We start from the raw sequence: 27,927 nt of genomic DNA, 5'->3' as shown, positions 1-27,927 counted from the left end.
TATGAACTAGCAGTAAACTTTTGCAGTAAAATACGAACAGGGGGGTAAAGAACGAAAAAAACAAAAAGAAAGAAAAAGAAAACGGAGCCGTATAGAAATCATAGTTATGATCTTATTACTGACCTTCATTCAAGGAATAGCTGTTAGTTTATACAATGTATAAAGCATAATTGAATAAAAGATATAGATACTATAGAATTTAATTAAAAGGAAGAGATCAGATACTTTTTTATTTGATTCAAACAAGTCATCACCCTTATTCTTTGTGTGCAGATCATAACCCATGTGTATGCGATAATAGAATGACTCTCTCTCTGTCTCCTCCATCACTTGCTCAATATGGCCTCTTGTTATTCTTTTAACCGTCCGATATGAAAGCAACTTTATCAAACAGACCAAACATGGTCCAAAAGGGGAGATATCCAATTATAACATGTCTCTTGTAAATGAATAACATATAGACAGAACAGACTGACGTCTTTATGGTCTGGTTGCCGAGCAACAAATTATGTCCATAAAGATTTTTTCTTCTATTTTTGGATATTTCTTTTTTTTTCTGCAACTGTCATGAAGATCAAGAGAGTTCCTATAAAGACTCTTCCTCCTCTTGTAAGACATTTCATTCCTTTTATTGCTCATACATAGCTAATGATATGTAGCCACCCGAACTGAAGAATGTGATTGAGCACTTGGAAAAAGAGGATCAAAGCCAAATTAGCCATTGGACAAACGAGATTGTAGAATGGAAATATCCTCGCAGTGATTTCTTTCAATTTGTAGCTGTATTAAATCGCTTTGATACAATCTTGGAAAATATCTGTAAAGAATACGAATTAACTCAACATGTACAAAAGAAGCACTTTGACGCGACGATAAAGCAAACATTACTCTCTATTTTAAATTTTACAAGATTACTATTTGATCACTGCTCGAATCGAAGCTTATACAACTCTTATGAAGTAAGTTGATAATAGTGATTTGACATATTCTAATATTTATTTAGCACCTGAATTCGTTATTATATACAACAGATATTGATGTACTAGAGACAACACTAGCATTATTAATCAAACCAGCACAACGGATGAGCAATCCGACCGCTGCTCACTCTAATTTCTCGATACAAAAGGATAAAGTGATTGCTGAACTAGCTAGGAGTGATGATATAATATCATCCAACGATACACAACAAGAGAACAAACTAGTGATGTCATATTACAAAGAAGAGGATATGGGAGAACTGGAAACGATAGAGTATACGATCGTGCCAGAAAAAGAGGATGACCTGGACCTCTTTTGGACATTGGTTAAGAAGCATCAAGTTCCAAGCGAGTATCATTTTGAATTATTGAATAAAATTAGATTAACGAATCATAAGAATAATAATAATATAACAAGACAATTACTTAAGATTCGTTTTATGTCTATTGTTATCTTAGGTTGGCTGTAATATATGAGTATAAAGATATGATCTAACTCAACTTTTCATATAGCTCATACAATGCCAGAGACAACAGTTCAAAATAGACTCTACATTTACGAACCCAACTTGATACCTCAGATCGCACAGCTTGTGTCTTATGACAACCATACTCCAATAGTAAGCAAAAAAAAAAAAAGTGGTAGTAACATCGATTATTTATGCTTTCCCTGTAGGATGTCCAAACGTATGCTCTATATGCGCTAGATGCAATTGCAAGGCATAGAAATAAACTGACAGAAGTGTTGAATACTCTCAATGCTGCTACAAATCACAGTATATTGCTTCATATCCTGAGGCAATTATCTAATGGCACAGGTATAATATATACTCTATGTTATAATGAGAATATTAACACTTCTTTCTTTAGTGTACTCTCCGTCATTTCTGGATGCATTGTTTACTCTCCTTTCCTATCTGACAGATACAGCTATAGGCAGTCAAATGTTGTCCTCTGCTGGTATGATAACCACATTGATCCATATTATTGACAGCGATCGTGTTCAACCAAATGTAAGTTTTTTAGTACTTTCTCTCTTATCAACATGCTTTTCTCAAACATATGCCAGGTTCTTTCCAAAGCTGTATCATTGCTTCATGTCGCATTCGACAGTATGGATAACGCTTACCCCAGCTTTTTCAACTTTAATGGCCTTGAGGCCTCCATCAAGGCTCTTCATACACAAACTAACAACTGCATCAACGGATCCGAACATCACCAAGATTCTATCAACCTTGTCAAGGGCATTCTTCGACTCATCATTCGCATGATCCGAACAAACGACGCAGGAACCACTCTACGCAACCTAATGGAAACGAGCGTACCGGACGTGCTAAAGAAGATTATGGAGCATCAGACACTGTTTGGATCCAGTATCTTTGGACTCGCCATGTCTCTATACTCAAGCTACGTGCACACCGAACCAACATCACTCAGCGTGCTTCTTGAAGTCCAAGTGCCGCAGATATTTTTGAAAACGATCAAGGCATACAACGGGCACTGTGACGCTGCCTTGCTGTTGAGCATTCTCAGTGTCTTTGAAGCGACCTGTTTGAACAAACAGGGACTCGAGTTATTTAAAGATGAGAACCCGCTTCCTTACTTCTTTGACTTGATCTGTTCTTCACAGTTTCTGGCTAATCCCATGGAAGTGTCACAGAGTGACAATGTAGGCAACACAGCAGCAGAGCTGGCGCGACACGAACCTTCACTACAAGGCCAAATGTTTCAATGTATTCATAGTATGCTACAGCGTGTGATTCGTCTGGGAGAGTCAGAGGAAGGTAAGCCGGAGGACGATAGTCATCAGTTGGCTTGGAAGGCAGTGCCAGAGCGGAACACGGTCCATAAAGCAGAGTGTCGTCTGTTGGCTATGATTGAAATGGTGGCAAGGGTAAGTTCAACTTCATGATGCATATTGTTTTCTAATGAAAAGTATATAGTTCTTGGAAGGCTTCTTGGAAACTGATAATGTCAAGGAATTTATCGAGTATAATGGCCATGAGATTCTCTTGCGTTATTATTCCCTGCCCATGCTTCCATTTGACTATTATCTAAGTAATGCATTTGGTGCTCTTTCAGATGTCTTCAAGATGCTGGCCAATGAAGATGTGGTCAAGATTGTTGGGGCAATTGAAAAAGCATTAAGAAAAGAAGCAGATCGTATCGTTCAATCCAAGCCAACACAAAAGAGTTCTGTAGTTGATTTTATTTATGTGGATGGTAAGCTTTTTTTTACCCTAAATATATCTATACACTATAGCTTATTTTCTTAGGCACGGATCATCAGTTACTTGAAAAAGGAAACAGCGTGTTTCGTAGGTTTAGCTTTTTAGTGGGACACGTCGGGTTATTATCAAGTATTCTCTCTTTGTTTGTTCTCAGAAAAGAAGACATTTGTGAAGATTTGATAGTATGGATATGTAAAAGGATGATGGAAAATCCAAAAGAAGAAAGCCTTTTGCAGTTCTTGGGTCGTGTTCACAGGTAACAGACTATGAGCACACACAAAAGCAGACATTAACCCTATCTCTGTTCAGATACTTAATCTGGGAAACCATTCTTTTAAGAAACGCTGTACCCAAATCATGGCATTCAAAAGAAATAAAGTTCAACAGTGACGGAACGACAGAAGAAATTGAACACTCCGACTTGACAGATCCCAAGGTCGTTAACACAAGAAGACTAGCAGAAGTTCTAGGCGGGGTGAGTCCGGTGATTATGCCGCTCTTTCAGAGCTTCATCCAATTGGAGCCTATTGAAGTTCTCCGCTTAGAAGAGCGACGTCGATTGATCTTTATCGCACAAGATGTGGCTAAGGTTCTATTAGATAATTTTAAATGGATTCAAGATGGCCCTGAGTATTGGTACGAGTATATTTCTGCTATGGCTGTTCTATTCTCTATGCTCATACTTGACGATAAGGGCGAGCGTCGTCTGATCGCTCCAGTCGCAGTTTGGTTTGGTCTGATGGGTGGAATACGATGGATGATTGATCATCTTATTGAACCTCTTTGGTACAAGGTGGAAAAGCAAGGAAACAAAAGCGAAGGTGGAGTCAATCGAGCCGACTTGTGTCTCGAGTTATTGCTGCCTGCCCTTCATCATCTCTCTGCGGTTAACATCTATAATGATGTAGCGCTAAAGGAACTAGCACGAGACGAGCCTGAACTTTTACTAGTCTACCCAGAAAATTGGATCGCTTTTCTTCGCTCGGAAACATTTAGACTCTATCGCTTTCTCGAGCGTCCCTCGCATCAAAAGTTTCCTCATTTTATTCTTCGTGCTTTGCTCAGCTGTATCAAGCAATGTCTGATCACTAAGGGTGAATGCAAGCTAGATATCGATATAGAATCTGCAGAAGCTAAACGAGCACTGGAAGAAGGAGGGTTATCAGATAAGCAATTGGAGCGAATAAGGCAGCTTATGGAAAAGATACTAAACCCACATGCAAAGAAAAGCGAAGAGGATGTACCAGAGGATGATCAGGATGAAAACTATGAGGACATACCAGATGACGATATTGGTCTTTCGGATGTAGAAGCAGCAGTGGCCGTTCTGACAAGCACCCGTAACAAGGCACGCGAGCATCTTCCGGAAATTCTGACTCAACTTGTGCATGAGCGAAATGATGTTGATCTTGTTGTTCGCGATGTCTTGGTTATCCTCGCAAGCGAAGATCCAGAGCAAACTGTACAAATGATGGCACAGTTCTTCCGTGATATCAATAAGGACAGCATAGACAAGCGTACTTTGTTTGAGTCATGTGTGAACCGTGTACGCGTATTTGCACTTATGCTAAGAGAACCTGCCGTTCAAGGCTTTGCGTCTCAGTGGGTTTCTGCTATCTCTAGCTTTATAGGATGGTCTGAGTTCTTGGATATGGTGATAAATACACCAGAATTTCCGAATCCCAAGTGGCTGACAACACTCTTTTTGATTTTGGAAACTTATTTAGCCCAAAAGGAAGATAGCCCAGACGAAAACAGCACATTGGTCCTTGAGCACCATGAAGCGACTCGCTTGCTATCTTACTGTATTCAATTGCTAAAGCTTGATACTCTTTCTGAAGATAATTTACTGGCAACTCTGCGTATCTTGATTCGACTTACAAAGCATCGAAGCATGGCGCAAGAATTTTTGACACATGGGGATGGGTTAGAAGCACTCTTGGCACGACCCAAACGTCGATTTGAGAGCCACTTCAAAGTACAACAGGCCTATGTCATCATCATCCTCCGTCATCTGATTGAAACAGAGCAAGTGGTGATTGAATGCATGCGAGAGTGGATGATTGCTTATGCAAATGAGCACCCCAACCAAAGGACGAGTGTAGACAAGTTTGCCAAACGTGGACAAGCTGCTTTCTTGAGATCTCCGTCATGCTTTTTTAAGCTGGTTAAACAAATGTACCGTTGCGGCATAAACTATGGAAATTCATCCGTCCGCTTTGTTGGAAGTACTTCAGGAGAAGGTCATCTAGTTACGATTGATGAATCAAGAAAGGTGATTCACTTCTTATTGAAGGAACTGGTTAAAGCACAGGCCACAAAGGAAGAAAGCAACTGGAAGCTTGGATATACTGGATACTTAGTCGAATGCTTACTAGAACTGGTGTCATCTTATCCAAGCTGTAAACAAGATATGATTTCATTTCAAGTTCCCAAAGATATTGAATTTCATTATACACCAGACATGGTGCCTTATTCAGATCGGTCTATCGTGTATGTGCTCTTGAACATTTTGGTACCGTACGGTGCAATGAATGCACGAACAGACCTCGAGCGTAAGAAGAAAGGTATTTACATATGGACAACCGGGCTCCTCGTTGCAATGTGTTATGATACGATGCATGCTAGTAATACAAGAGAACATGAAGAGCGTCAAGAAGGCGACGATGACGAGAATCTTGAGCAAGAGAACGAAGAGCAGCCTCATGCTGCAGAAGAAATACAACAAGTGGGACAAGGGAGCACGGAACACCAAGATATTGTATCGACCAAACGAGAGGACGTACTTGCTCATGTCCGAAGCCATGTTTTGCAAACCATTGCTGGGTGCTTTGAATACTATACCGTTACCTCAGCAAAACGAAGTAGCAAAAAATATCTTAAATACTACTCGTTATCTGAACTTTGTCACCATATCTTAAATGCTCGGCCTGCTGCCATCAATCCAGATTATATTCCACCGGCAAGTAATAAGGATGCGAATGTTGTGGCTTTATCAAAGTTGATGCTAGAGAACAACTTTGTTCCACTTTTAGTGAACGCGATTCAGGACGTAGACGTCAATTATCCACATGCTAAGACGATCCTGAACGCTCTTCTCCGTCCTTTGGAAAGATTAACCAAGACAGCAACCCGGTTACCCCCAGATGCTGTGCATATACCAGAAATAGAACAAGAAGGAAATGTGACGAATGAAGAAGATGAAGAAGATCAAGAAGATGATTATAGAACTTTCAGACGCAGCGAGTCTCCTGTGGAAGAAGTTGACGAAATCTACAGAAACTCTTCGTTAGCTATGCTTGATAGTACTGTTGTTGAAGATGAAGAAGATATGGAAGGCAGCACAGATGAGAGTAGTGAGGCTGAAGATGTTGAAATGGCTAGGTAACTCATGAGCCTTATGTATCATTATTTTCTAAGCATTTGGTTTAGCTCTGGAGAAGAGGTTATAGAAATTGTCGAAGAAGCAGATGATGAAAGTTCTGATAACGAAACTATGCCCGATGATCAAGAAGAAGAAGACGAAGAGGATCGAGAAATGGATGAATTGATGCGAAGCCATCGACACCATCTTCCAGATACTGATGAAGAAGTGGTAAATCAAATATGACAAAATGTAAAGACCTGTACTAATAATTTACATAGGATGATGATATTGAGGAATCATTGCATGAAGACGAGGATGATTCAGTCGAGTCCTATGATCCAGATGACGACTCTGATCTTATGGGATCTGATGTTAGTGATGATGTCGAGTCAGAAGATGATAGAGATTGGCGTTTGACGACCAATGAAGTTCCTAGAGATCGATCTGTTACGGTAAGAGAAATAAATAACTATACGTGATGTTACTCATAAAATACCAGAATGATCGTCAAGTGGGTGAAGGTCAAGATACAGAAGATATTCAATCCGAAGCAGGAGTGCAATCATATGACTTTTCTTTAAGAAGACGCTATGCTGGTGGCTGTAAGTAAATCATATAGATTGAATATAGGAAACTTATTTCTATATAGTTAGAAGTAGAGTAACAATCAACACTCAAAACAATTTGTGTAAGTGTATATCAAGATGCAATGACAGACTAGACTCACGTTTATATAGTTGATATGCCTGCTGTAACAATGGCGTTTACTGCAGAAAATGAAGCACGACTTCGTCCAGAGTATTCATCAGAAAAGGATGATATTATCTTACACCCTCTTCTACGAGGAACCAATCAACAGACTATAAATGGATTAAAAGAAGTGTTTGAACGAGATCGATCCTTATCCAACCTTCAGCCTTATGAGGATATTATTGGCCATGGCCCACTCTTTATGCTTAAATCCATTGTAGCATCACAGGCTCAACAGCAAAAGGATTACGAAGAAGATAGAGCCTTGGAGATTGGCCCAACCTTCCAGTTTACAGCCGATGATAACGCCCCTAGTATCTCTGAGCTCTCAAAAGATAAGGATGACAAGTATGTATTGCGTCTCCTACTAGGATTCACGCCTATGCCAACTATAGACCGTTGGACTCAGGTGGCTCAAATGGTCTTTATTCCTTCCATTATTGCACAAAAGACAGTAGAGCTGGCAGATCGTCTGACTACGGTTCTTTTAGCTGATAATCAAGAATCAAAGGCAGAAGAGTATGCAGAAGAAACGTTTTGGTCACCTGACAGGGAACAAGAAGATCAGGAAGAACACGAAGAGCAAGAGGAACAAGAAGAACACGAAGAGCAAGAAGAGCAAGAAGAGCAAGAAGAGCAAGAAGAGCAAGAAGAGCAAGAAGAGCAAGAAGAGCATGAAGAAGATGGCGTACGCTTGGTCATTCGTGGGGAAGAATTCGATTTGACAGGAACTGGGCTTGACGCAGAGTTTTTAGAGGCGCTTCCAGAAGATCTTCGTGCAGAGATTATTAGCGCACAAATGGAAGGAAATGCACCCATCATTGAGGTAGCTGCTGACGATGGTCTTGATCCCGAATTTCTTGCTGCTCTGCCTGATGATATCCGTGAAGAATTACTGAGAGAACAAGAGGAAATAAATAGAAGAAGACGAAGCTCAAGCTCTCCAGAGCCTCAAGAGGAAGAACAGGAACAGGGAGAGTATGAAGAAGTAGCTGATACTTCTAGCGAGCAAGCAGAGGAGCATACTGATATTAACCCATCTTCTGACAATCAGAATGCCCAACCGTCGTCTCCCCTGGGTGCTCGACTCTCTAGTACCATACGTATTGTTGATCGATACCAACTGGCCGTATTGACGCGATTACTCTTTGTACCACAATCGATTGTGAAGGCTCTACTTAATCGATTGTTACTCAATCTTTGTGAAAACCGTAAAGTCAGTGCGGATCTCATGTCATTGTTGCTATGTGTTCTTCAAGATGAGTGCTCTGATTTGGCAGCTGTCGATCATAGTTTTGCTCGTTTGCTTCATCAGTCAAATGAACCAAGCGATCATGAAAAGAAAAAGAAAAGCAGTGGAAGCAAGACACCCAACTTGATCTCACAAAGATGCTTAGAAATTCTTTACTATGTGATTACATGGAATTGGCGCTCACTTCGCTATTTTTTGTCAGAAAACGAAAGCTTTGGACAGATGGAGAATGGTAAATACAAGTACCCATTTTTGGTGTTGATCGATCTTCTCAGACGACCTACATTTACAAATAACACCAAGTTAATGGAACAGCTTATGGAAGTACTAGCAAAGATATGTCGCCCCATTCGATCCTTAGCCAAGAATCAAAAGGAAAAAGCAGAGTCACAGCCAGAGACTGCTATGATGCATCGTGACATTTTGATTCCATTGATACCTACTGAACATATTGAACGCGTTGTGCGTGTTCTCACTATAAACGAATGCTCAAGTCGCACGTTCCGATTTACTCTCAGTATCTTGTCAAACTTTGCTCATCTTGAAGGTGTCTATGATCAAATAGTTGATAGTCTAAAGCTGGTTGCAAAGCAATCTGGGGAACAAATTTACAAGGACCTCAACATATTGCTCTCTATATTGCAAAAGCTGAATACTGGAAGAGAACTAGAAACATCGGCATTAAAGCAATTCTCGATCGCAACATCGCATCAAATGAAACTGTTGCGTATCTTGAACTCTATGTACTTCCTCTACAACCGTAAGCATAGTAGTGAAGATCAGGAAAGCACTAGCAAAGTGTCTGCTTCTGATCTTTATAAAGAACTTGATTTCACTTCTCTTTGGGATATGCTCAGCTCTTGTCTAAGAGCTATCCACAACAAGGAGGAATTGATGGACGCAGTCACTGTCCTACTACCTTTGGTCGAATGCTTCATGGTCATCTCCAAGGAATATATCACAAGGGAAACGATAACCAAGGAAAAAGAGCGTTTTATTGCATTTACTGAAGAGCACAAGAAAATACTCAACGCAATGATTCGCAATAGCCCACTTCTTCTGAATGGGCCTTTCTCTTGCTTGATCCATGTCCCGAAAATTCTGGAGTTTGACAATAAGCGAGCCTTCTTTAGTGAGGCATTACATAAAGCCTCTTCCTCTCGTGAGCGCTTTCCGCCTCTTCAGCTCAGTATACGACGAGACCACATCTTTGAAGATACCTATCATCAACTACAAGATCGTACAGGCGATGAAATAAGATATGGAAAACTCAAGGTTTATTTCCAGGATGAAGAAGGTGTCGATGAAGGCGGCGTATCTCGTGAGTGGTTTTCTGCTCTTGCTGGTCAAATGTTTGATCCCAACTATGCCCTGTTTATCACTTCAGCCGCAGACAGATTAACCTACCAACCCAACCGTGCCTCTGGCGTAAACCCAGAGCATCTGTCCTATTTCAAGTTTGTCGGAAGAGTGATTGGTAAAGCCATACACGACGGGCGTGTATTGGACGCCTATTTTACGCGTTCATTCTATAAGCTCATCTTGGGACGACCAGTAGACTGTAAAGATCTGGAAACTGTAGACCCCGAGTATTACAAGAGCTTGGTGTGGATGTTGGATAACGATATTACCAACGTGATTGACTTGACCTTTAGTGTTGAAACGGATGATTTTGGCACATGCAAAATTGTAGACCTTATACCTAATGGCAGAAATATAGCTGTAACAGAAGTTAATAAGCATAAATATGTCAATTTGATCGCACAGCAAAAATTGGTATTGGCGATCAAGCCGCAAGTAGACGCGTTCCTCGAAGGCTTTTATGAAATTATTCCGGCTAATCTCATACAGATATTTAATGAACAAGAACTCGAGTTGCTTATCTCTGGTCTTCCTGATATTGATATAGATGACTGGAAAGCAAACACGGCTTACGAGGGATATACGATACAATCGCCTCAGATTCAATGGTTCTGGCGTGCTGTAAGGTCGTTTGATCAAGAAGAAAGAGCCAAGTTGTTACAATTTGCTACAGGCACTTCTAAAGTGCCCTTGGGTGGATTTTCAGCCCTACAAGGCTCAAATGGTGTTCAAAGGTTTCAGATACATAAAGAGTTTGGTGATACAAATCGTTTACCCTCTGCTCACACTTGGTAAGGAGTATATATAGATAGCAAGGTTGAGTTGATGCTGACTATCATTATTTTATAGTTTTAACCAAATAGACCTTCCTCAATACAAGACTTATGAAGACCTTCGCCGAAATTTATTCAAAGCTATCAGTGAATGCTCTACAGGCTTTGGTTTTGTATAAAAAAAAGAAATTGTAAAGAAATAAAGTTTGACATTGTTCTTTGTTACATTCAATGTAACTCCCAACTATGTTCACTGCTTATGGTAAAGGAGGTTTAAAAACCGGAGAAGGACTAGAAAGTGTTTGGCATGTTTCACAGTTACAGACAAAATAAATGTAGCTTCCAGGTCTCGAGCTTATGACTACCAAGTATGAGTAATGGGATAAAATTAGCTCAACATACACATATGAAAGAGTGAACAATAAGAGGACTAATAAAGAAATCAATCGGAGTTTGATCATCAACACAGCACGTTTACCTTAATTAGGGGCTCATCTCACTGCAGCTGTCCTTTTTCTTTGAATAAAAAGTACACCATGAGCTCCATGCGTGGTTTGACCGTCTTTATTGGTAAAAAAAAAAATAAGAAAAGAAATAAAGTAGTAAATTTAGAAATAACTCAACTCAATCTTGTTACTTAGCCGACATTCGAAAATGTAAACTACATGAGCCTCAGTTTAAGATATACACTCATCACTCATCTTTATAAAACAGGTCGAGTAAGAGAACTAGAAGAAAAACGCATTAATAAAGAAATGGCCAACATTCGTTCAAAATTTAAAGGTATATTCTTTATAATTCTAACCCATTTTATAAAACTAATGATATACAGAGGGGAATCTCAACGGATATCAAAAGAAAAAGTATGTTTGCAAATTATTGTACATGTATATTCTCGGCTGGGAAATTGATTTTGGACATCTTGAAGCAGTTAGTTTGATATCAAGCCCAAAATACAGCGAAAAACAAATCGTAAGCTATATATTTCAACAAAAGCTGTATGATACTTATTGTGTGCCTTAGGGATATTTGGCAGTAACACTACTCTTTCATGAAAATAGCGACCTTGTTCGTCTTGTTGTCAATTCAATCAAAAAGGACCTTGAAGATATGAATGAAATAAACAATTGCTTGGCTTTACATGCTATTGCTAATATTGGTGGTAGAGAAATGGCTGAAAGTCTTGCAACTGATGTTCATCGCTTATTGATCTCACCGTAAGTTTCAATTGGGAAGCAAAGAAAATGACCTAATTCTTCTCTTTACTGTGAAGGACATCAAAAAGCTTTGCAAAAAAGAAAGCAGCATTGACGTTACTGCGTTTGTTCCGTAAACATCCAGATGTGGTACCTGTCACTGACTGGGCTGATCGAATTGTGTCCTTGATGGATGATCATGACTTGGTAAGATATGAGTTGAAATAATCCATGATTTAGCTTCTAATATGTATTTGTCTCTTAAAAAAGGGAGTTGCTCTCAGCGTGACGACATTAGTGATTACATTAGCTCAAAGTTTTCCTGTAGAGTATAGTGGTTGCTATGAAAAGGCTGTGAATCGGTTAAAGAGGGTAATTAAATAACTTAAAATGGTTGATCCAATGTGTAATAGTAATTGTGATGTAGATCCTCATAGAAAGAGAATATAGTGCTGATTATGTGTATTACAAAGTACCCATTCCTTGGCTGCAAGTAAAATGTCTTCGTCTCTTACAATACTATCCACCACCAGGTATGTGTGTGCGCCCAACCGTTTGAAACATCTTTTTCTTATTGTTTTATTCACTCGCCTACAGAGGACCCTAAATTACGCAGTGATTTGAGCGAGTTATTACAGATCATCATTACCAACTCTCAAGACACGCCAAAGAACGTACAGCACAGCAATGCACAAAACGCAGTACTCTTTGAAGCGATCAATCTCGCGATCCATCTAGACAGCAACTCAAGCATCTGCGCACAAGCTGCTTCGCTCCTTGGTCGATTCATATCCAGCAAGGAGACAAATGTGCGATACCTTGGACTTGAGACCATGGCACACTTGGCTGCCTGTGTAGACTCGCTAGAACCCATCAAGCGACACCAAGAGACAATTCTAATGTCTCTTCGAGATAAAGATATCAGCGTTCGACGACGTGGTCTTGACTTGCTTTATTCAATGTGTGACGTATCGAATGCCAAGGTCATCGTATCCGAGCTGCTGCGGTATCTTCAAGTCGCCGATTACGCCATGAGAGAAGAGATGGTGCTCAAGATTGCCATCTTGGCTGAAAAATTTGCGTCAACATATTCGTGGTATGTCGACATTATTCTGCAGCTGATTTCGACCGCAGGCGAGCAAGTCGGAGAGGAGGTCTGGTTCCGCGTGGTCCAGATCGTGACCAATAACGAAGAGCTGCAGGAGTACGCAGCAAAGACAGTTTTAAATTATCTGGGCTCACCTCAGTATAACGAGACGATGGTTAAGGTCGGCGGATATATCCTTGGGGAGTTTGGACACTTGATCGCCAATTTGAGTGGATGCAGCCCAATTGAGCAATTCACTGCTGTTCACAGTAAATTCAATCTTTGCTCTCTTCAAACACGTGCGCTACTGCTCACAACCTATGTCAAATTTGCAAACCTGTTTCCAGAGATCAAAGGCCAAATTTTGCCTGTCTTGAACCAATACAGATATGTTTTGGATGCCGAACTGCAGCAACGTGCATGTGAGTACTTTTCGATCTCGACAATGCCAACAGATGACTTGTTACAGACCGTATGTGAAGAGATGCCGCCGTTCCCTCAACGAGAATCAACTTTACTGCTCAAACTGCATCAAAAGCAAGATGATACAGAGGAGAAACGTATTTGGGTGATCGGCGGTCGAGAAGCCAATGCAGAACGTCAGGATACCCTGAAGCGTATGGTCTCCGTTCGTTCAAATTCGGCAGATAATCTTCATCAGACCACGACTCATGCACCGCCCACTCGGTCAGCCACCATGCCTGTCTCTGGCATTTATTCTAGCAGCGAGCCTGATCTACTCATGTTTAACGACTTGAGTTTAGAGCCTCGAAAGCCTGCTGTGATCACCAGTATACCTACCGACACACCTCTGTCGACTGGATATGAACTAGGATACAATATGCTGCTGTGTCACCGTGAAGGTGTCCTCTATGAAAATGCACAATTGCAAGTCTCTGTCAACTCAGAATACCACGGCTCGAGTGGCCGCATTGCTCTATATTTGACTAATAAGACGCCTACACCTTTGATCGACGTCAGCCTGATGGTTACCTCGGACCAGGTCAAGGCTGAGCTTGGACCTGACAGCACAGGCATCTTACTTGCACCCGGCGCACAGATCCAACGACTTATTTCGATTGAGTGTACAAATTTGTTTGTAGAATCACCCGATCTTTACATCCGATACGGTCCTGCAGACACGCTTCATTTGAAACTACCCGTCGCTTTGACCAAGTTCCAAGAGCCTATCACCAATATGGACGGTGCCAACTTCTTTAGACGATGGAACCAAATTGGTGGCCCTCCACGCGAGAATCAAGTGATCCTCAAGAGCGAAGTACCCATTCAGTTATCAACCACAAGCTCGATTTTACAAGGCTTTGGCATCGGATTGCTCTTGAACGTAGATCCTAACCCAAACAATTTTGTAGGAGCGGGCATCGTCGATGCTGGTCAGCAAGGTGGAAAGATTGGTGTTTTACTTCGATTAGAACCCAACTTGGAACAAAACATGTACCGTCTTACAGTCAGGACACCTACAGAAAATGCATCTAGCATTATACGTGAGATTTTAGAAGGGCCTTTAACCCGTGGATCATAATACCCCCCCCCCTTTTTAATTCTTTATGCTTTTTTTGTGATAATTTGTTTTATTATACAGAAAAAAAAAAGAAAAGACAAGAGTGATGTTTCTTTTATGCAATTTACAAAAAAGTAAGGAAGAAAACCTTTTGCTATGTGTTGTAAGAAAAAAAAAAAGGAAAACAAATGCGTGAGGATATGAATTCTATTTGCACCTTTCTTTCTTTTTTTTTTTTGAGAGTCTATTATGATCATGACGATGATGATGAGCTATTGGAAGTAACCATATCCTCTAGCATGACTGGACTAACCAATGTGGTTGATAACAGTGCGTCACTTCTTGGTAAATGATGACCAGCGGAAGTGGCTTCATCATTTGGAGATGCAGGAGCAACCGGTTCCTTGGGCACAACGACGACCACTGGGTTATTTTCACTAGTCAGGGGCTCTTCCTCCTCTGGTACTGGGTCAATTGCAGCATTTGCTATTTCCTTTTTATGCTGGTTCATAGCCTCCAAAACATCTTCGACTTCGACTGCCACACTGGCTTCCAAATCAAAGTAGTTTCGACATAGCGGGCATGAGAATCCTGGATAGTTTTGGAACACGATTGGGCGAAGGCATTTGAAATGAAAAACATGAGAACAAGGAGCAACAAAGAGAGCTTGGAATGGGGCGATGGCATAGAGACAAATGCAGCACTCCTGGACGTCTTCACCTACTTTTTCTCCTCCGTGGCTCGCAATGAGCTGATTGCGTAGCTGTTCAAATGCTGTACGGGTAAATGGACTCGAATGTTGTTCAGCACGATTGATCTCGATGCGGATACGTACTGCACGATAGATAGGCTCGACACCGCCTTGATAGTCAACGCCCAATTGTATTGTGTCCCCATCTTTGATCTCTTGTGGTTGACTTTCATGGCTGGGTGGACTGAGTCTCAGGCGGTTGACGAAGGTGCCACTGGAGGATCCAATATCTCTAATAAAGATCTGAAAAAACAAGTCAATAAAAAAGGGGCTACTGTTCACAACAACAAAAAAGAAGGTTTTACCTTTCCATTTTCAGACCATATTTCCGCATGATTACGACTCACCACTTTACTTTTGAAAGAAAGTCGCTGATCAATTGTATTTCGATCTGAAAATCGGCCAATGCGATAGAGGATTCCTGGCTCAAGCTCTTTGTCGATCACATCAAAGACAAAGCTTCGACTGGAAAGTCCAACGTTGGGTACGAGTCGAATATGTGGTTTGATCGGAGGATCAGTATTATTATTAGATTGTTCTACTGTAGGTTGTATTGGCTCATAGGATGATTCTTGTGAAGGTGAAACAGGGCTTGAGGCCGACAAACGCCTGTGGGCTCTTCGAATACTTGCGAAACCCCGGGATATTAAGGCAGGTGAAGCTGAACTGGTGGTTGAATTTGAAGCTGATAAACTACGATTACGAGGCATATGTGATGATGTTGTACTATTTATTGCAGAGTCACAAAGATGATGCATATACATTCATTTATAATAAAGAGTCTTTTTTTGTATCTTGTTGTTTTCTTTTTTTTGAAAGAAGATATTATAAAAGAGAGGGAAAAAAACGGGTTTTCATTGATTTCATCCAACTCCGTTCTAGATTGGTCAGTTAAACTCCGTACATAAACAAACTGGTTGTAAGACAAACCTGTAGTTTCAATATAAAGGTCAGTGCACACCACAAGAAACAATAGGTTTATTTGATAATGATTGACTCTTAATTCATTTAAATGTAGAGATCAATTTAAATAATAAAAAGAAGTATAGAAAGCAAGTGAATGAGGTTAATACTGTTTTTGGAAATGAAGAAAACTGATTCTACTCTAAATTTGGCAAGTCATTGAAATCATTGTTTTCCTTAAAGCTAGAAGGGTAATACTATTTATCACATATGGCATCATACGAGAAGGATCATCCATCCCTAAAGGAACTAACTCCCGTGGTATCTATTTCACAACAGATAACAATAACTTAAAAGCACATTCTATAGAAAATAATGTTTTTATCCTTGACCGCGCATTTAAACAGTTGCTTACACAAACCCGCATTTCATCAATAAATTGTTACAATTAATACATTTACGCACTGTATTTCTTTATTTTGTGTGCAATTAATAACAATGTCCTCATACATAGACAATTAATTCATCCTTTCTTACCCTTTGAGACCATAAGGAGGGTTAGCTCCTTTTCTTTGTCTGTGCGGATTTTTATTATACCACCCTATTTGAAGTCTGCGTCGTTACTATGCTGGCTACAGGTAGAGCTCATTGCTGCCAGGATTGAAGGAAGTCAAGTATCGTAATATCACCCTTCTTTGAATTAACTATTTCCAATCTTCCATTATTATCCTTTCCAATACCGTACACTCCATCTTCTTCTTTGGGTTAAGGCCAAAGTATTTTTATGTCCCCCTTCTCCCTCCTTATACAGCACCAAGCCGCCACTTTGTTGTCTTTCTTGTTTACAAGGACTACAAGTCCGAGATCTATCCATGATGACTATAAAGCAAAGGCTGTTTGATATATTAAGAAACAATGTATATATATTGCATCTTTAATCATAATCATATAAAGGATAGAAAAAGCAGTATATTGCCCTTACTCTGAAAATCATAAACTGCACTTATATTACTTGATATGTATTATATGGTCTATTTTTGACTTGCAGGATCAATAGTATCAAAGGAAACATCCAATAGAGGAAGGTATAATGCATATTTTCGAAACAAAGCGAATAGGACACTCAGTTTCTTTTCTTTTTTTGCATAACCAATTGCCAATGAAGATGACTGAAGGAAACGGTTTGAAAATTTACTTATTTTTGTTAGGCACGATAAGATGATATCACCAATGGGCTTATTTTGTTGGCTCATTGAGAAAATTATTGTAGTGACAAGATATCTTTCATCATCAAACCATTTATGCTTACGTGCCAAAGAAAACATTAGCTGTTATTTAAAAGTGAATGCTTTCTTATAGAAAGCAACGCATTGCCGATAAAGTTCCTGTTCGGAACAATCCTTTTTTTTTGAAACCTCGGCTCATGTTTTTTTTTTGTTTTCCGAACACTTCAAAAAAGGACCCTTCATATTGCTATTATCAACTCATAGTGTCTATTTGTGAGAAACAGTTTCGATATAACAAATAACAGATAAAGTACGTATGTATATATATATGTGTGTGTGTCTGTGTGTGAAGCGAGCGATTTTATATTCGCGGCAGCAAAGATTCAATGGCAATGCTCATTGATTTCATAGCAAACTTCAGTTGTAGTGGCTTATCACGAAATAGCTTTTATAAATGGAAAATCCCTTTAGCGGTTATGTTTGAAACTGTCTCGGTTAAATAGTACTGATTCCAGGCAAAGTCAAAGTGTTGTCTTTCCTTTTGCCTGAGCAATTCTTAGCACAAACATCAAATCTAAAATTAGAGATGGTAATATTTTATTAAACAAAATAGTAAAATTGTGTACTGTCCAAATGATGTGCCAAGAAGTGATGTTTATGTATTAAAGGTGAAGAAAATATCTCTTCCTTAAAAGACAGAACTGAGATTCAAAAATGAAGCTGCAATATAAAAATGGAAAGGAAGGAAAAGAAGTTGCTCTTTTTTTTCTGTTATTAGCATGGCATTTTTCAATAGCAAAAGCACAGAGAGTATAGAATATATAGACGCCATACCCGAAAATTATAAAACAAAGAAACAAAAGAGACTATGGAAAATCATTGCAGCCAGTATCGCTGCTGTCATCATCGTTGTTATCGTCATTGTTGTCGCAGTCGTTGTCACTGACAACAAGAAAAGACAGGATGCAGCCAATACACTCGGCAACAGTGCAAATAATAATTCTAATTATCCAGTTTCTCCTTATTCCCACATGACACAAATTGTAACAAATAATGATACATCACTTCAACAAAAGGAACGTATATTTGTCATTGGCGACATTCACGGGTGTATCGACGAATTCAATGCACTTATAAACGCATTGAATTATACTGATAGAGACCAGCTCATCTTGGCGGGTGATTTAACTTCAAAGGGACCAGACAGCATAGGTGTCATTCGACGAGCAAAAGAATTGGGCGCTCTCTGTGTCCGTGGTAACCATGATGATAAATTAGTTCGATTCAAGACATTTGAGTTAGTTAACGGCCAAGGATCTATGGCTCCACCCAAGGCTGTGATGCCAGAAGGCAGCGTACCTGATCCACTTAAATTTAGTAACTATCATGAGCCAATTGCATTGTAAGTTTCATATAACCAATCACTTTTTTCGTCATCCTTACTAATACTCTTTCTTTTTAGAAACATGTCCAAAGAAGATTATGATTATTTATCGTCCTGTCCTGTCATCCTTCATCTTCCATTCCTAAACAATACTATCGTGGTTCATGGCGGCCTTGACCCTAGCATTCCAGCACTCAAGGATCAAGTTCCTTATTTAGTTATGAACATGCGTGATATAGACAAACACAACATACCCACACGCGACAAAGTAGGCACACAATGGGCAGTCGAATGGAACTCGTATCAAAGGAGTTTGACAGTAAATAACACAATGATCTATTATGGACATGACGCCGGGCGGGGATTGAACCTACAACAGTACACCTTTGGCGTAGATACCGGATGTGTCTATGGTAACCAGTTGACAGCCATCAACATCAGAACACACGAGCTCACTCAAGTCAAGTGTGCAATGCATTACTCCAATGGAGGCGATGAGGACGATTAGATCAATAAACTTTTCATTGATGTCATGCACGTCACACTTTTATTTTCTCTCGTTCTATTTTTAAAGATTGTGCTCTTTTCTTTTCTCTTTTTTTTCGATTTTAAACTTTAACGATGACCGATAATAATGATGGTGAGGACGCCTATATGCAAATGCTGAATAATCCAATGATCAACCCTCCTCATTCTACAAAACCGCAAATGACCAAAGAATCCAAGCTGAAGCCTGCCTCATTTCCGATTGTCCAAGAGGCACGCGACCTGTTGACAAGCGCAGCAAAGAATATCTATCTCGAATCAGAATCCGATGAACCTTTTGAATGGATCAACACTAAAACTACCAAAACAGCACTACCCACTTCTATAGACGAACTAGATGATCTTGACCTATTGAACGGTAACGAAGAGAATCGCCTCGAAATAAAGTCATATCACGAGTTCCTACAGGACGAACGATACAAGCCGATTAGAGAGAGTCTAGACAGATTAAAGGAAAGAGTCGATCAAGAAAGTAAAGTTTACCTTGTCGGTCGCAACTCAATCACCGTGTTGATCTTGACTATAGTTCATCATGAACAGGAACACGCTATTGTTGGGTTAAAGAGTCTGTTGGTTCAAACGTAACTGGGATGCTTAAAAAATCATCGGAGCTTCTTTTGCACTCTGAGCGGGCAACGTAGGCATGATGCAACTGCATAATAAAAGTTTTACATCATCTTTTGTTAAGAAAACCCCTTCCTTAAAGCATTGTATATAAAGAGTCTTTTTTCTCTCTTTTTATTCTGTCAACTTTATCTTTTTCTTCTTATCAGAAATGACTGTGTAAGTTTTTGAATGATTTAATACAAGCATGTTTTTGACACCTATGTTAGTGCTGATGTTGGACTTATTGGATTGGCCGTGATGGGTCAAAACTTGATTTTAAACATGAACGATCACGGCTTTGTTGTCTGTGCCTATAACCGCACAACTTCCAAGGTGGATCACTTCTTAGAAAACGAAGCCAAAGGTATATACATATATATATATGTATATATATAATAGCATATTAATCATTCCCGTTAGGCACAAAGGTCGTCGGTGCTCATTCTGTCGAGGAATTCTGTTCAAAGCTGAAACGACCTCGTAAAATCATTTTACTTGTCAAGGCTGGTTCAGCTGTCGATAACTTCATTGAACAACTGTTACCTCATTTGGAACAAGGTGACATCGTGATTGATGGTGGCAACTCACATTTCCCAGACTCGATTCGTCGCTGCAAAGAATTGGAAGACAAGGGTATTCTCTTTGTTGGCTCAGGTGTTTCAGGTGGTGAAGAAGGCGCACGTTACGGCCCTTCCTTGATGCCTGGTGGTAACCCCAAGGCATGGGAGCACATCAAGCCTATCTTTCAAGCGATTGCTGCCAAGGCACCTGATGGTGCTCCTTGTTGCGATTGGGTAGGTGAATCAGGTGCTGGACATTATGTCAAGATGGTTCACAATGGCATAGGTAAGCTACATTTTTATTTATACATCATGTTTCTTATGTTATATAGAATACGGTGATATGCAGCTGATCACTGAAGTCTATCACATTATGAAAGAAGTGCTCCACTTGACAGAAGACGAAATGGCCGACGTATTTGAAACATGGAACAAGGGTGATCTTGACTCATTCTTGATCGAAATCACACGCGACATCCTTCGTTACAAAGATCAAGACGGCAAAGCTCTGGTCGAGAAGATTCGCGACACTGCTGGCCAAAAGGGAACAGGCAAATGGACTGGCATCGACTCTCTGGACCGTGGCATCCCTGTGACATTAATTGGTGAAGCTGTGTATGCACGATGTCTATCCTCTCTCAAGGACGAACGCGTGCGAGCAAGCAAGATCCTAAAGGGCCCCACCCAAGGTCAATTTACAGGCGACAAAAAGAAGTTGCTTGATGCCCTTGGTCAAGCACTGTACGCGTCCAAGATTGTGTCTTATGCTCAAGGATTTATGCTCATGCGTCAAGCGGGCGCCGACTATGGATGGAACCTCAATTTTGCAGGCATTGCTCTCATGTGGCGTGGAGGTTGTATCATTCGATCAGTCTTTTTAGGCAAAATCAAGGATGCCTTCACCAACAATCCACGTCTGGAAAATCTCTTGTTTGATCCTTTCTTCCAAGAGGCTACTGCCAAGGCTCAAGATGCCTGGCGTCAGGTCATCGCAACTGCTGTTCAAGCCGGTATTCCTACGCCCGCTCTCTCAACCGCACTTAACTTTTACGACGGTCTCCGTCATGAGAAGCTGCCTGCTAACCTCATCCAAGCTCAACGTGATTATTTTGGTGCTCACACCTATGAATTGCTCGATAACCCCGGTACCTACGTTCATACCAACTGGACTGGAAAAGGTGGCTCTGTCTCGGCCTCAAGTTACAATGCCTAAAGCTTTTGTGTAAATAATAATGTCACACACACACACCTATATATATTCTATAAAATAAAAAAAAGAGCATTCCTTTATATTTTCATTCTTCTTTTGTTCTTTATTGCCAAAAATGGTATTTTTGTTTCCTGTCGCACTTGGATTATTGGCAGTGAGCAATGCAGTTCAAGCAGCGATTCAACAAGTTGATCCCAAGACGATCGAAACAAGAGGTTCAGGAGCTCTGTAAGGATCTAAAAAAGAATGCGTATATATAAAAGATTGACATGCATTGCTAGATTTGTAGAGTTCTTTCAGCCAAACTGTGCATCTTGTGAGGAATTAAGTAAGCTACATCATTTTTATATTTTGTTTTTGCTTACTCTTTGTTTTAGCCACTCAAGTAGAGCAAGTAGCCTCTAAATATAGAAAAGAGAATACGGCATTCGTGAGGATCAACTGTGATGACTACAAAGGCTACTGCCGGGATAAACAAGTCGAGACCTTTCCTGCTTTCTTAGCCAGTTTAGACCGTGGACCTTGGAAGCGACTTGATCCTAACCAGCAGACGTTGGAAGAATTTGTTCAGCAAAATAGGCCATATAGAAATACAGAAGGAGAGAGCAAGTCGATTACTACACGTGAAGAAATAGAAGCGATTATTGAAAGTAAAGAGCCTTGGTTTATCAAGTTTTATGCTCCCTGGTGCGGACACTGTCAGACATTGGCTGGTGAGTGGGTTATGGCTGCAAATCGATTGAAAGATAAAGTGAATGTGGGTGAAGTTAACTGTGAATCGAATAAAGGTAAACTAGAGCAAGTACAATAACGAACAAAAGTCTTAGATTTCTTTAATAGACTTGTGCAATGAACATAAAGTGACCGGATTGCCTACATTGAAATAGTAACAAAAGACACACATTTGTAGAATTCATCTCACACACTATTTCTCCTAGTTTTATACACGGTACATCCATTCAATTCCACGGTGAACGCAAGGCAGATGCCCTTGTCGAATTTGCACTCGAGCACACCGGTTCGGCGGTTCGTGGTGTTCGTCGAAACCAACTCTTTGACGACCTATTGAAGAAAAGCGATGTGAATTTGGTCTATGTGACTGAGAAGCAAACCAAGGAGCATCTCGAGCAACTCGAACGAATCGCGCCTTTGTACCTGCAATCAATACCATTTTATACCACATCTGACCCTTCAAGTGCTCAACGATTTGGTCTATCGAGTCTGCCTGCGATCGTCATTCTCAAGGACAATCAACAGTTTGTGTATGACGGCCATCAAGATTTAAGCGCATGGATCAAGAATCACAGCAAACCATTGGTGACCACCATCTATCCTCATAACTCACGCGAGATCTTAAGGGAGTATCCTGGCCTGGTCGTCCTCGGTCTCTTTAACCCCACCGATACATCCTCTCATGAAGCTTTTCGTGATCTCTCATCGCAATGCCAGCGTGATGACATCTTATTTGCTCAACTCGATGCTTGGGAGTATGCTCCCTTTGTCTCTCGTTCGTACGGTATCAATTTGGTCCATTTACCAGCTGTCGTCATTCTCGACTCATCTCATCAACAATATTTCAAGACAAATAAGGATGAAGAACGGTTTGATGTCCAGGCTCGTCCTCAAGAGATCTTGGACTCTCTCGATCACCTCGACACTCTTACGCCCATCTCCACTGTGCCTCCCAAGTTGATAAGCTATGCAGCCAATGCAGTCAATTATATCATGGACTATTGGGTCTTGTTCTCATCAGGAGCGGTCGCTCTTTTAGCTCTCTTGGTCATCTTGCTTGCGGTCACAGGAAATGAACAAGGAACTCCAAAAAAGAAAAAGGAATGATTTATTTGTATACATGAAAATAAGGAGAAATAAAAAAAGAACCAATCAATGGCCTCTATTTACAGTAGGTTGTCTATGGATATCAATGGGTGGTAATATAGGGGGTGGACTATTATTTATTGTTGTTGTGGTGGTCGTCGTTGTCGACGTGATCAATTTAGGCAACGTTCGCTGTCTTTTATTTTCTTGAGGTCGATGTAATTTTGCTTTTAATGCTTCCATGACGATACGATGAGATACATCATCCAAAAATGGTGATCGTTGTCTTTTCCTACTTGTCTTTTCTGTAGGTGACACAGGCGTTGTCGGTTGGTGTAAATAGGGGCGACATAATGGATGAGCAGAATGTGGATAATCTTCGGGTGATGTGATACGAGCTAATACTTGTTGTTGAATGGGTGCCAAATAAGGATATGTAGATTGTTGTTGTATTCTGACGAGTTGGAGGTCAAGTTGACGAAGATGGATCTTGGCTTGCTCAGTTTTTAAAACGTATTGTGCTGTTTGTCTCTTTTCCAATTTAAAAATAAATAAATAAAAAAAAGAGTGTGTTTATATATTGTAAAAAAAAAGTCAAAAATAGTCATTTACTTTGTCTTCCTCTGATTTCGCCATCAAGACATGTTTAAGTAAATCTGCGTTTGTATATCTTTCGAGTATTTCTTTTATTGAAATATCTTGGTCTGAAGGAGGAGGTATTGGCCACTTGAATGTGGGTGATTTAGGCTGAGGAGAAGCCATATATAAAAAAAAAGGAAAGGAAAGGAGAAAGAAATAGAGATGTAGGACAAAATTCTAATTTTTTAAATCGTCAGTTACCGAATTTTGGTCTGCATCATCAGCATTTTCCTCCTGCGACAATTCTTCCAACGTCTTTCCTTTTGTTTCATTGATTAAAAAGGATGATAATAAGCCCGTGAGCATGAAGAAGGCAAATAATTGAAGCAGATGGTCAATCCATGCATTCGGTCCACCAATATCCTTGAGTAAACCAAAGGCAACCTGAGCAATGATGGATCCTATCTTTCCAGATGCTGCTGAAATTCCATGAGCAGTCGATCGATAGCGAGTAGGGAAACATTCGCCAGGAACAACAAAGGTTGTAGTATTGGGCCCCCAATTGAAGAAGATTTGTGTGATCGTGAAGAGGACGATAAAGAGCACGACCGAGCGTTCAATAATGGCATGGTATCCAAAACCAAGAATGACAAATAGAATTGTTAACATGGTGAATCCCATGATTTGAATCGTCTTACGGCCCATTTTGTCAATGGTGAATACTGAGATCCAATAGCCTGGTACAGATCCTAGTAGATTGATGATCACGTTGCCCACGCATGTCTTGAAAACGGCACTGTAGAGAATTTATCAGCATTTCTTTTTTTGTTTTTGTTTACGTTCTCTTCTTACTTGTATGCATCTGGTCCACCTGCAAATCCAATGTTTTGAAGAATAATCGAGTTATTAAGACCGAGGCCATACCATGCGACGTCCAAAGCAAACCATGAATACGCTGTTCCCAAAAGCACTCGACCATGTCTCCAACGACCAAAATAACGAAAAAAGTCTTTCCAAGAAGCCTTGGGCTGTATGGTGTCTGCAGAAGAAGAAGAAGAAGAAGAAGGAATGGGCTTTCCATTTTCACGCAAGAACTTTCTGGCATCCTGTTCAGCCTGACCGACTTTATGTTCGACATCCATCGTATATCGAGGTGTCTCGGGGATTGTCAGACGGTAGTAGAGGGCACACACAGCAGGCACAGCACCAAGACCAATGACAATACGCCAGACATAATCCAGATACATTTGATCTGCCTCAATTGCACTCTTGTAAGCAGCAGTGACAACCATACCAACCAGACTAGCCGTAACCTGTCCGATACCCTGCATGGCAAATACTGCGGCCATCATTGCGCCACGATGTCGAGTGGTGGCAAATTCAGCTGTGATCACAGATGATAACGGGTAATCACCACCGATCCCAATACCGACAAAAACACGCCAAAAGGTGATGACGGCCCAAAAGGAGGCTGCGGGTGCATTACCTACCAAGGTTTGGCCGATGGTACCAATGATGATGATCATCAACTCCACTCCGTACATTCTTTTACGACCCACACGATCAGCCAGCCATCCAAATAAAAGTTGTCCGATAACAGTACCTGCAGAACAAGATACCTTGATCGCCGTATCAATATCATGCGGTGTCTTGTTTCCTTCGTTAGGCCAGTAGACATAGCCAATCATTGTCGAGACTAGATTAATGGCAAAGATGTCGTAGGCATCCGTAAAGAAGCCGATGCCAGAGACAAGACATGCTCGGATATGGTACCAGCCAAATTTAGCATTGTCAATCTATTCAGATATCAGTACAACATATGAATCAGTCATTCACTTTACTTCTTCCAAGGCAAGTCGTCTTCTTTCTTTTGCAGTAAGAATGGTTTCTGTATTCAATCCGCTCATAAAGGTTTATAAAGAAGGAAAGAAAGAGAAAGCGTATCGTTTATATATATAAGCTTTCGTCTTTTCTTCGTCATAAATGTCCTTTGACCTTTTAGACCAAGTTTTTCTGCTCCAATAATAATGTCCACATGTTAATCCATTGCTCTTTTAAAGCTGTTAAGCGCATAAAATAAGACAATTTCCATAAAAGTATTATCAATCGAAGATCCAATCTTTATTTAAGCGGGGAACACAAACAAGAGCATGATTTCATATGAAACACCTGATTTATTTATTTTACAGTCAAAATTATACAGCTTATTGTTGACCAGAAAGGACAATGTCAACAAATTCAGGCTTAAGAGAGGCACCACCAACCTAAGAAAGAAGATGAATATGACAATATAAACAAAAGGGAAAAAAAAACTTACCAAGAAACCATCAATATCAGGCTTAGAGGCTAAAGTCTTGCAGTTACCGCCATTGACAGAACCACCATAGAGAATACGAGTCTTTTCGGCAGCCTCTTGAGAGACGTTCTCGGCCAACCATTGACGAAGGAATCCATGAACCTCTTGAGCTTGTTCAGGTGTGGCAACCTTACCAGTGCCAATAGCCCAGACAGGTTCATAAGCGACGACGACGTTGGTCCAGTCATTGATTTCGTTGGCAATAGCCTTCATCTGGCGAGCGACAACGTCATTTGTCACATTAGTTTCACGTTCTTCGAGCTTTTCACCAATACAGGCAATGACTGACACACCAGCATCCAAGGCGAAACGAACCTTTTGTCCAACGAATTCGTCAGATTCCTTAAAGTACTCACGACGTTCAGAGTGACCCAAGACAACCCAGTTGACACCGAGGTCCTTGAGCATTTGAGGACTGATTTCACCCGTGTAGGCACCAGAGGCCTTGATATACGTGTTTTGAGCAGCAACTTGAATTTCCTTCTTGACAGCTTGGTTCACACGGTCAACGTAAAGAGCAGGAGGCGCGACAACAACCTCTACAGGCCGGGTATTAGAAAAAAAAAACTCGAGTGTATAGTTTATAAATACTTGCCTGTGTTGGCGGGAACGTCAATCTTGTTTAATAATTCAACAAGCTCCTTGACTTGAGCAACGGAGCCATTCATTTTCCAGTTACCACCAACAAAGAATTTACGAGCCATGATAATAGCTACAACATATTAGTATAAGTTTTTTTCATAAGCTGATAAAGAACACGTACATTATTTCAATATTTTATAAAAAAGAAAAGAAAGAAAAAAGTGTGAAATCAACATGTGAGGTTAAATGCACCGCGTTGGATACCCAAGTCACAACACATCTGGGGCAAAAAGACGAAATCCTATTACCGCCGAGAAAAAGAGAGAGTGAGAGAGTGAGAGAGTGAGAGATTGTTCAGGGATATATTTCTGAATTTAAATCAAGATCTTAGTTCAAGATGTAGCAGATAAAGTGCGTGTGAATGGTGCGATCAATAGATAGTGGATAATAATCCCCTTTAATATCGAATGTTTTGGATTGTCATTAAGATATTACAGTCTCTCTTTGCTTTGGGTGCCTTTAAAGTTCCCAAAGCAAGGGTTTGTTTATTCAGATTGTTTTACCTCACAAGAATCTCTTCTATATTACACTTTGTTAAGTGATCCTTTTTTCATAAATAAAGTAAATCTTTCTATTTTTTTTTTTTTTTGTTCTTTAATAGAAAAATCAAATCAATAAACACAACTTTTTAACTTGTCCACTTTTCTTTTGGTTTTATGAAGATTTGTAGTTGGGGTTCTAAATAATAATAATAAAAAACTCCTCCGTGGTCGGCACCAAAAATAACTACAGCTATTGTTGTTACCTGACAACTGTTGAGAATAGACAGAGAGAGAGAGAGAGAGAGATTGAGCAGGTGACTTTTATTTAGTGTAACTAGAAGACT

At 40.2% G+C, this 27,927-nt stretch overlaps 10 protein-coding genes across 10 annotated transcripts; 6 read left to right on the top strand and 4 right to left on the bottom strand.

Annotated features, from left to right (window-relative positions):
- Positions 1-249: 249 nt before the first annotated feature.
- Positions 250-11,097, top strand: RHIMIDRAFT_314455 (uncharacterized protein). The gene is made up of 16 exons (XM_023614937.1): positions 250-609; positions 660-959; positions 1,004-1,439; positions 1,494-1,600; positions 1,657-1,798; positions 1,851-1,993; positions 2,050-2,874; positions 2,924-3,203; positions 3,257-3,467; positions 3,521-6,595; positions 6,644-6,806; positions 6,857-7,030; positions 7,078-7,180; positions 7,228-7,266; positions 7,316-10,733; positions 10,792-11,097. The coding sequence occupies exons 1-16, from the start codon at positions 568-570 to the stop codon at positions 10,892-10,894; spliced, it is 9,561 nt and encodes a 3,186-aa protein (XP_023464741.1). The 5' UTR covers positions 250-567; the 3' UTR covers positions 10,895-11,097.
- Positions 11,098-11,380: 283 nt separating this feature from the next.
- RHIMIDRAFT_298435 (Adaptor protein complex AP-2 alpha subunit) lies at positions 11,381-14,657 on the top strand (the record flags this gene model as incomplete). Its single annotated transcript, XM_023614301.1, has 7 exons — positions 11,381-11,498; positions 11,548-11,687; positions 11,739-11,932; positions 11,989-12,118; positions 12,182-12,283; positions 12,339-12,444; positions 12,509-14,657. 7 exons carry the CDS (start codon positions 11,381-11,383, stop codon positions 14,539-14,541), a joined length of 2,823 nt encoding a protein of 940 aa, XP_023464740.1. The 3' UTR covers positions 14,542-14,657.
- A 404-nt stretch (positions 14,658-15,061) lies between these two features.
- On the bottom strand, positions 15,062-15,804 carry RHIMIDRAFT_194157 (uncharacterized protein; the record flags this gene model as incomplete). The annotated part of the gene is made up of 2 exons (XM_023606003.1): positions 15,062-15,514; positions 15,577-15,804. Coding segments are annotated over 2 exons (681 nt in total), but the record flags the coding sequence as incomplete, so codon positions are not given.
- Positions 15,805-18,179: 2,375 nt separating this feature from the next.
- Positions 18,180-19,292, top strand: RHIMIDRAFT_244887 (Metallo-dependent phosphatase; the record flags this gene model as incomplete). Its single annotated transcript, XM_023610121.1, has 2 exons — positions 18,180-18,802; positions 18,863-19,292. 2 exons carry the CDS (start codon positions 18,180-18,182, stop codon positions 19,290-19,292), a joined length of 1,053 nt encoding a protein of 350 aa, XP_023464738.1.
- A 113-nt stretch (positions 19,293-19,405) lies between these two features.
- Positions 19,406-19,915, top strand: RHIMIDRAFT_244886 (uncharacterized protein; the record flags this gene model as incomplete). The annotated part of the gene is made up of 1 exon (XM_023610120.1): positions 19,406-19,915. The coding sequence occupies one exon, from the start codon at positions 19,406-19,408 to the stop codon at positions 19,913-19,915; it is 510 nt and encodes a 169-aa protein (XP_023464737.1).
- Positions 19,916-20,105: 190 nt separating this feature from the next.
- RHIMIDRAFT_244885 (6-phosphogluconate dehydrogenase, decarboxylating) lies at positions 20,106-21,709 on the top strand (the record flags this gene model as incomplete). Its single annotated transcript, XM_023610119.1, has 4 exons — positions 20,106-20,113; positions 20,164-20,300; positions 20,357-20,782; positions 20,829-21,709. The coding sequence occupies 4 exons, from the start codon at positions 20,106-20,108 to the stop codon at positions 21,707-21,709; spliced, it is 1,452 nt and encodes a 483-aa protein (XP_023464736.1).
- A 112-nt stretch (positions 21,710-21,821) lies between these two features.
- RHIMIDRAFT_239179 (uncharacterized protein) lies at positions 21,822-23,545 on the top strand (the record flags this gene model as incomplete). The annotated part of the gene is made up of 5 exons (XM_023609122.1): positions 21,822-21,934; positions 21,988-22,034; positions 22,084-22,494; positions 22,547-22,592; positions 22,645-23,545. 5 exons carry the CDS (start codon positions 21,822-21,824, stop codon positions 23,543-23,545), a joined length of 1,518 nt encoding a protein of 505 aa, XP_023464735.1.
- A 45-nt stretch (positions 23,546-23,590) lies between these two features.
- On the bottom strand, positions 23,591-24,286 carry RHIMIDRAFT_239178 (uncharacterized protein; the record flags this gene model as incomplete). The annotated part of the gene is made up of 2 exons (XM_023609121.1): positions 23,591-24,055; positions 24,137-24,286. The coding sequence occupies 2 exons, from the start codon at positions 24,284-24,286 to the stop codon at positions 23,591-23,593; spliced, it is 615 nt and encodes a 204-aa protein (XP_023464734.1).
- A 54-nt stretch (positions 24,287-24,340) lies between these two features.
- Positions 24,341-26,010, bottom strand: RHIMIDRAFT_204584 (phosphate transporter; the record flags this gene model as incomplete). The annotated part of the gene is made up of 3 exons (XM_023606770.1): positions 24,341-24,899; positions 24,956-25,899; positions 25,945-26,010. The coding sequence occupies 3 exons, from the start codon at positions 26,008-26,010 to the stop codon at positions 24,341-24,343; spliced, it is 1,569 nt and encodes a 522-aa protein (XP_023464733.1).
- Positions 26,011-26,158: 148 nt separating this feature from the next.
- Positions 26,159-27,289, bottom strand: RHIMIDRAFT_28881 (triosephosphate isomerase). The gene is made up of 4 exons (XM_023613594.1): positions 27,223-27,289; positions 27,055-27,171; positions 26,421-26,998; positions 26,159-26,367 (listed from the first exon to the last, which is right to left on the bottom strand). Exons 2-4 carry the CDS (start codon positions 27,161-27,163, stop codon positions 26,308-26,310), a joined length of 747 nt encoding a protein of 248 aa, XP_023464732.1. The 5' UTR covers positions 27,164-27,171; positions 27,223-27,289; the 3' UTR covers positions 26,159-26,307.
- Positions 27,290-27,927: the final 638 nt, after the last annotated feature.

This window comes from Rhizopus microsporus (genome assembly GCF_002708625.1).
Source record: "Rhizopus microsporus ATCC 52813 unplaced genomic scaffold scaffold_12, whole genome shotgun sequence".
NCBI lineage: Eukaryota > Fungi > Mucoromycota > Mucoromycetes > Mucorales > Rhizopodaceae > Rhizopus > Rhizopus microsporus.
The sequence above is the reverse complement of the archived record's forward strand: the minus strand, read 5'-3'. Positions and strand labels throughout refer to the sequence as shown.

Excerpts from the sequence above, each read along its gene's own strand:
- RHIMIDRAFT_28881 (XM_023613594.1), bottom strand. The coding sequence starts at position 27,163 with ATGGCTCGTAAATTCTTTGTTGGTGGTAACTGGAAAATGAATGGCTCC. Across the intron at positions 26,999-27,054 it reads TGACGTTCCCGCCAACACAG|AGGTTGTTGTCGCGCCTCCT; the intron begins GCAAGTATTTAT and ends CCCGGCCTGTAG. Across the intron at positions 26,368-26,420 it reads CTGATATTGATGGTTTCTTG|GTTGGTGGTGCCTCTCTTAA; the intron begins GTAAGTTTTTTT and ends CTTCTTTCTTAG.
- RHIMIDRAFT_314455 (XM_023614937.1), top strand. The coding sequence starts at position 568 with ATGAAGATCAAGAGAGTTCCTATAAAGACTCTTCCTCCTCTT. Across the intron at positions 2,875-2,923 it reads TGATTGAAATGGTGGCAAGG|TTCTTGGAAGGCTTCTTGGA; the intron begins GTAAGTTCAACT and ends AAAAGTATATAG. Across the intron at positions 3,468-3,520 it reads TTCTTGGGTCGTGTTCACAG|ATACTTAATCTGGGAAACCA; the intron begins GTAACAGACTAT and ends ATCTCTGTTCAG.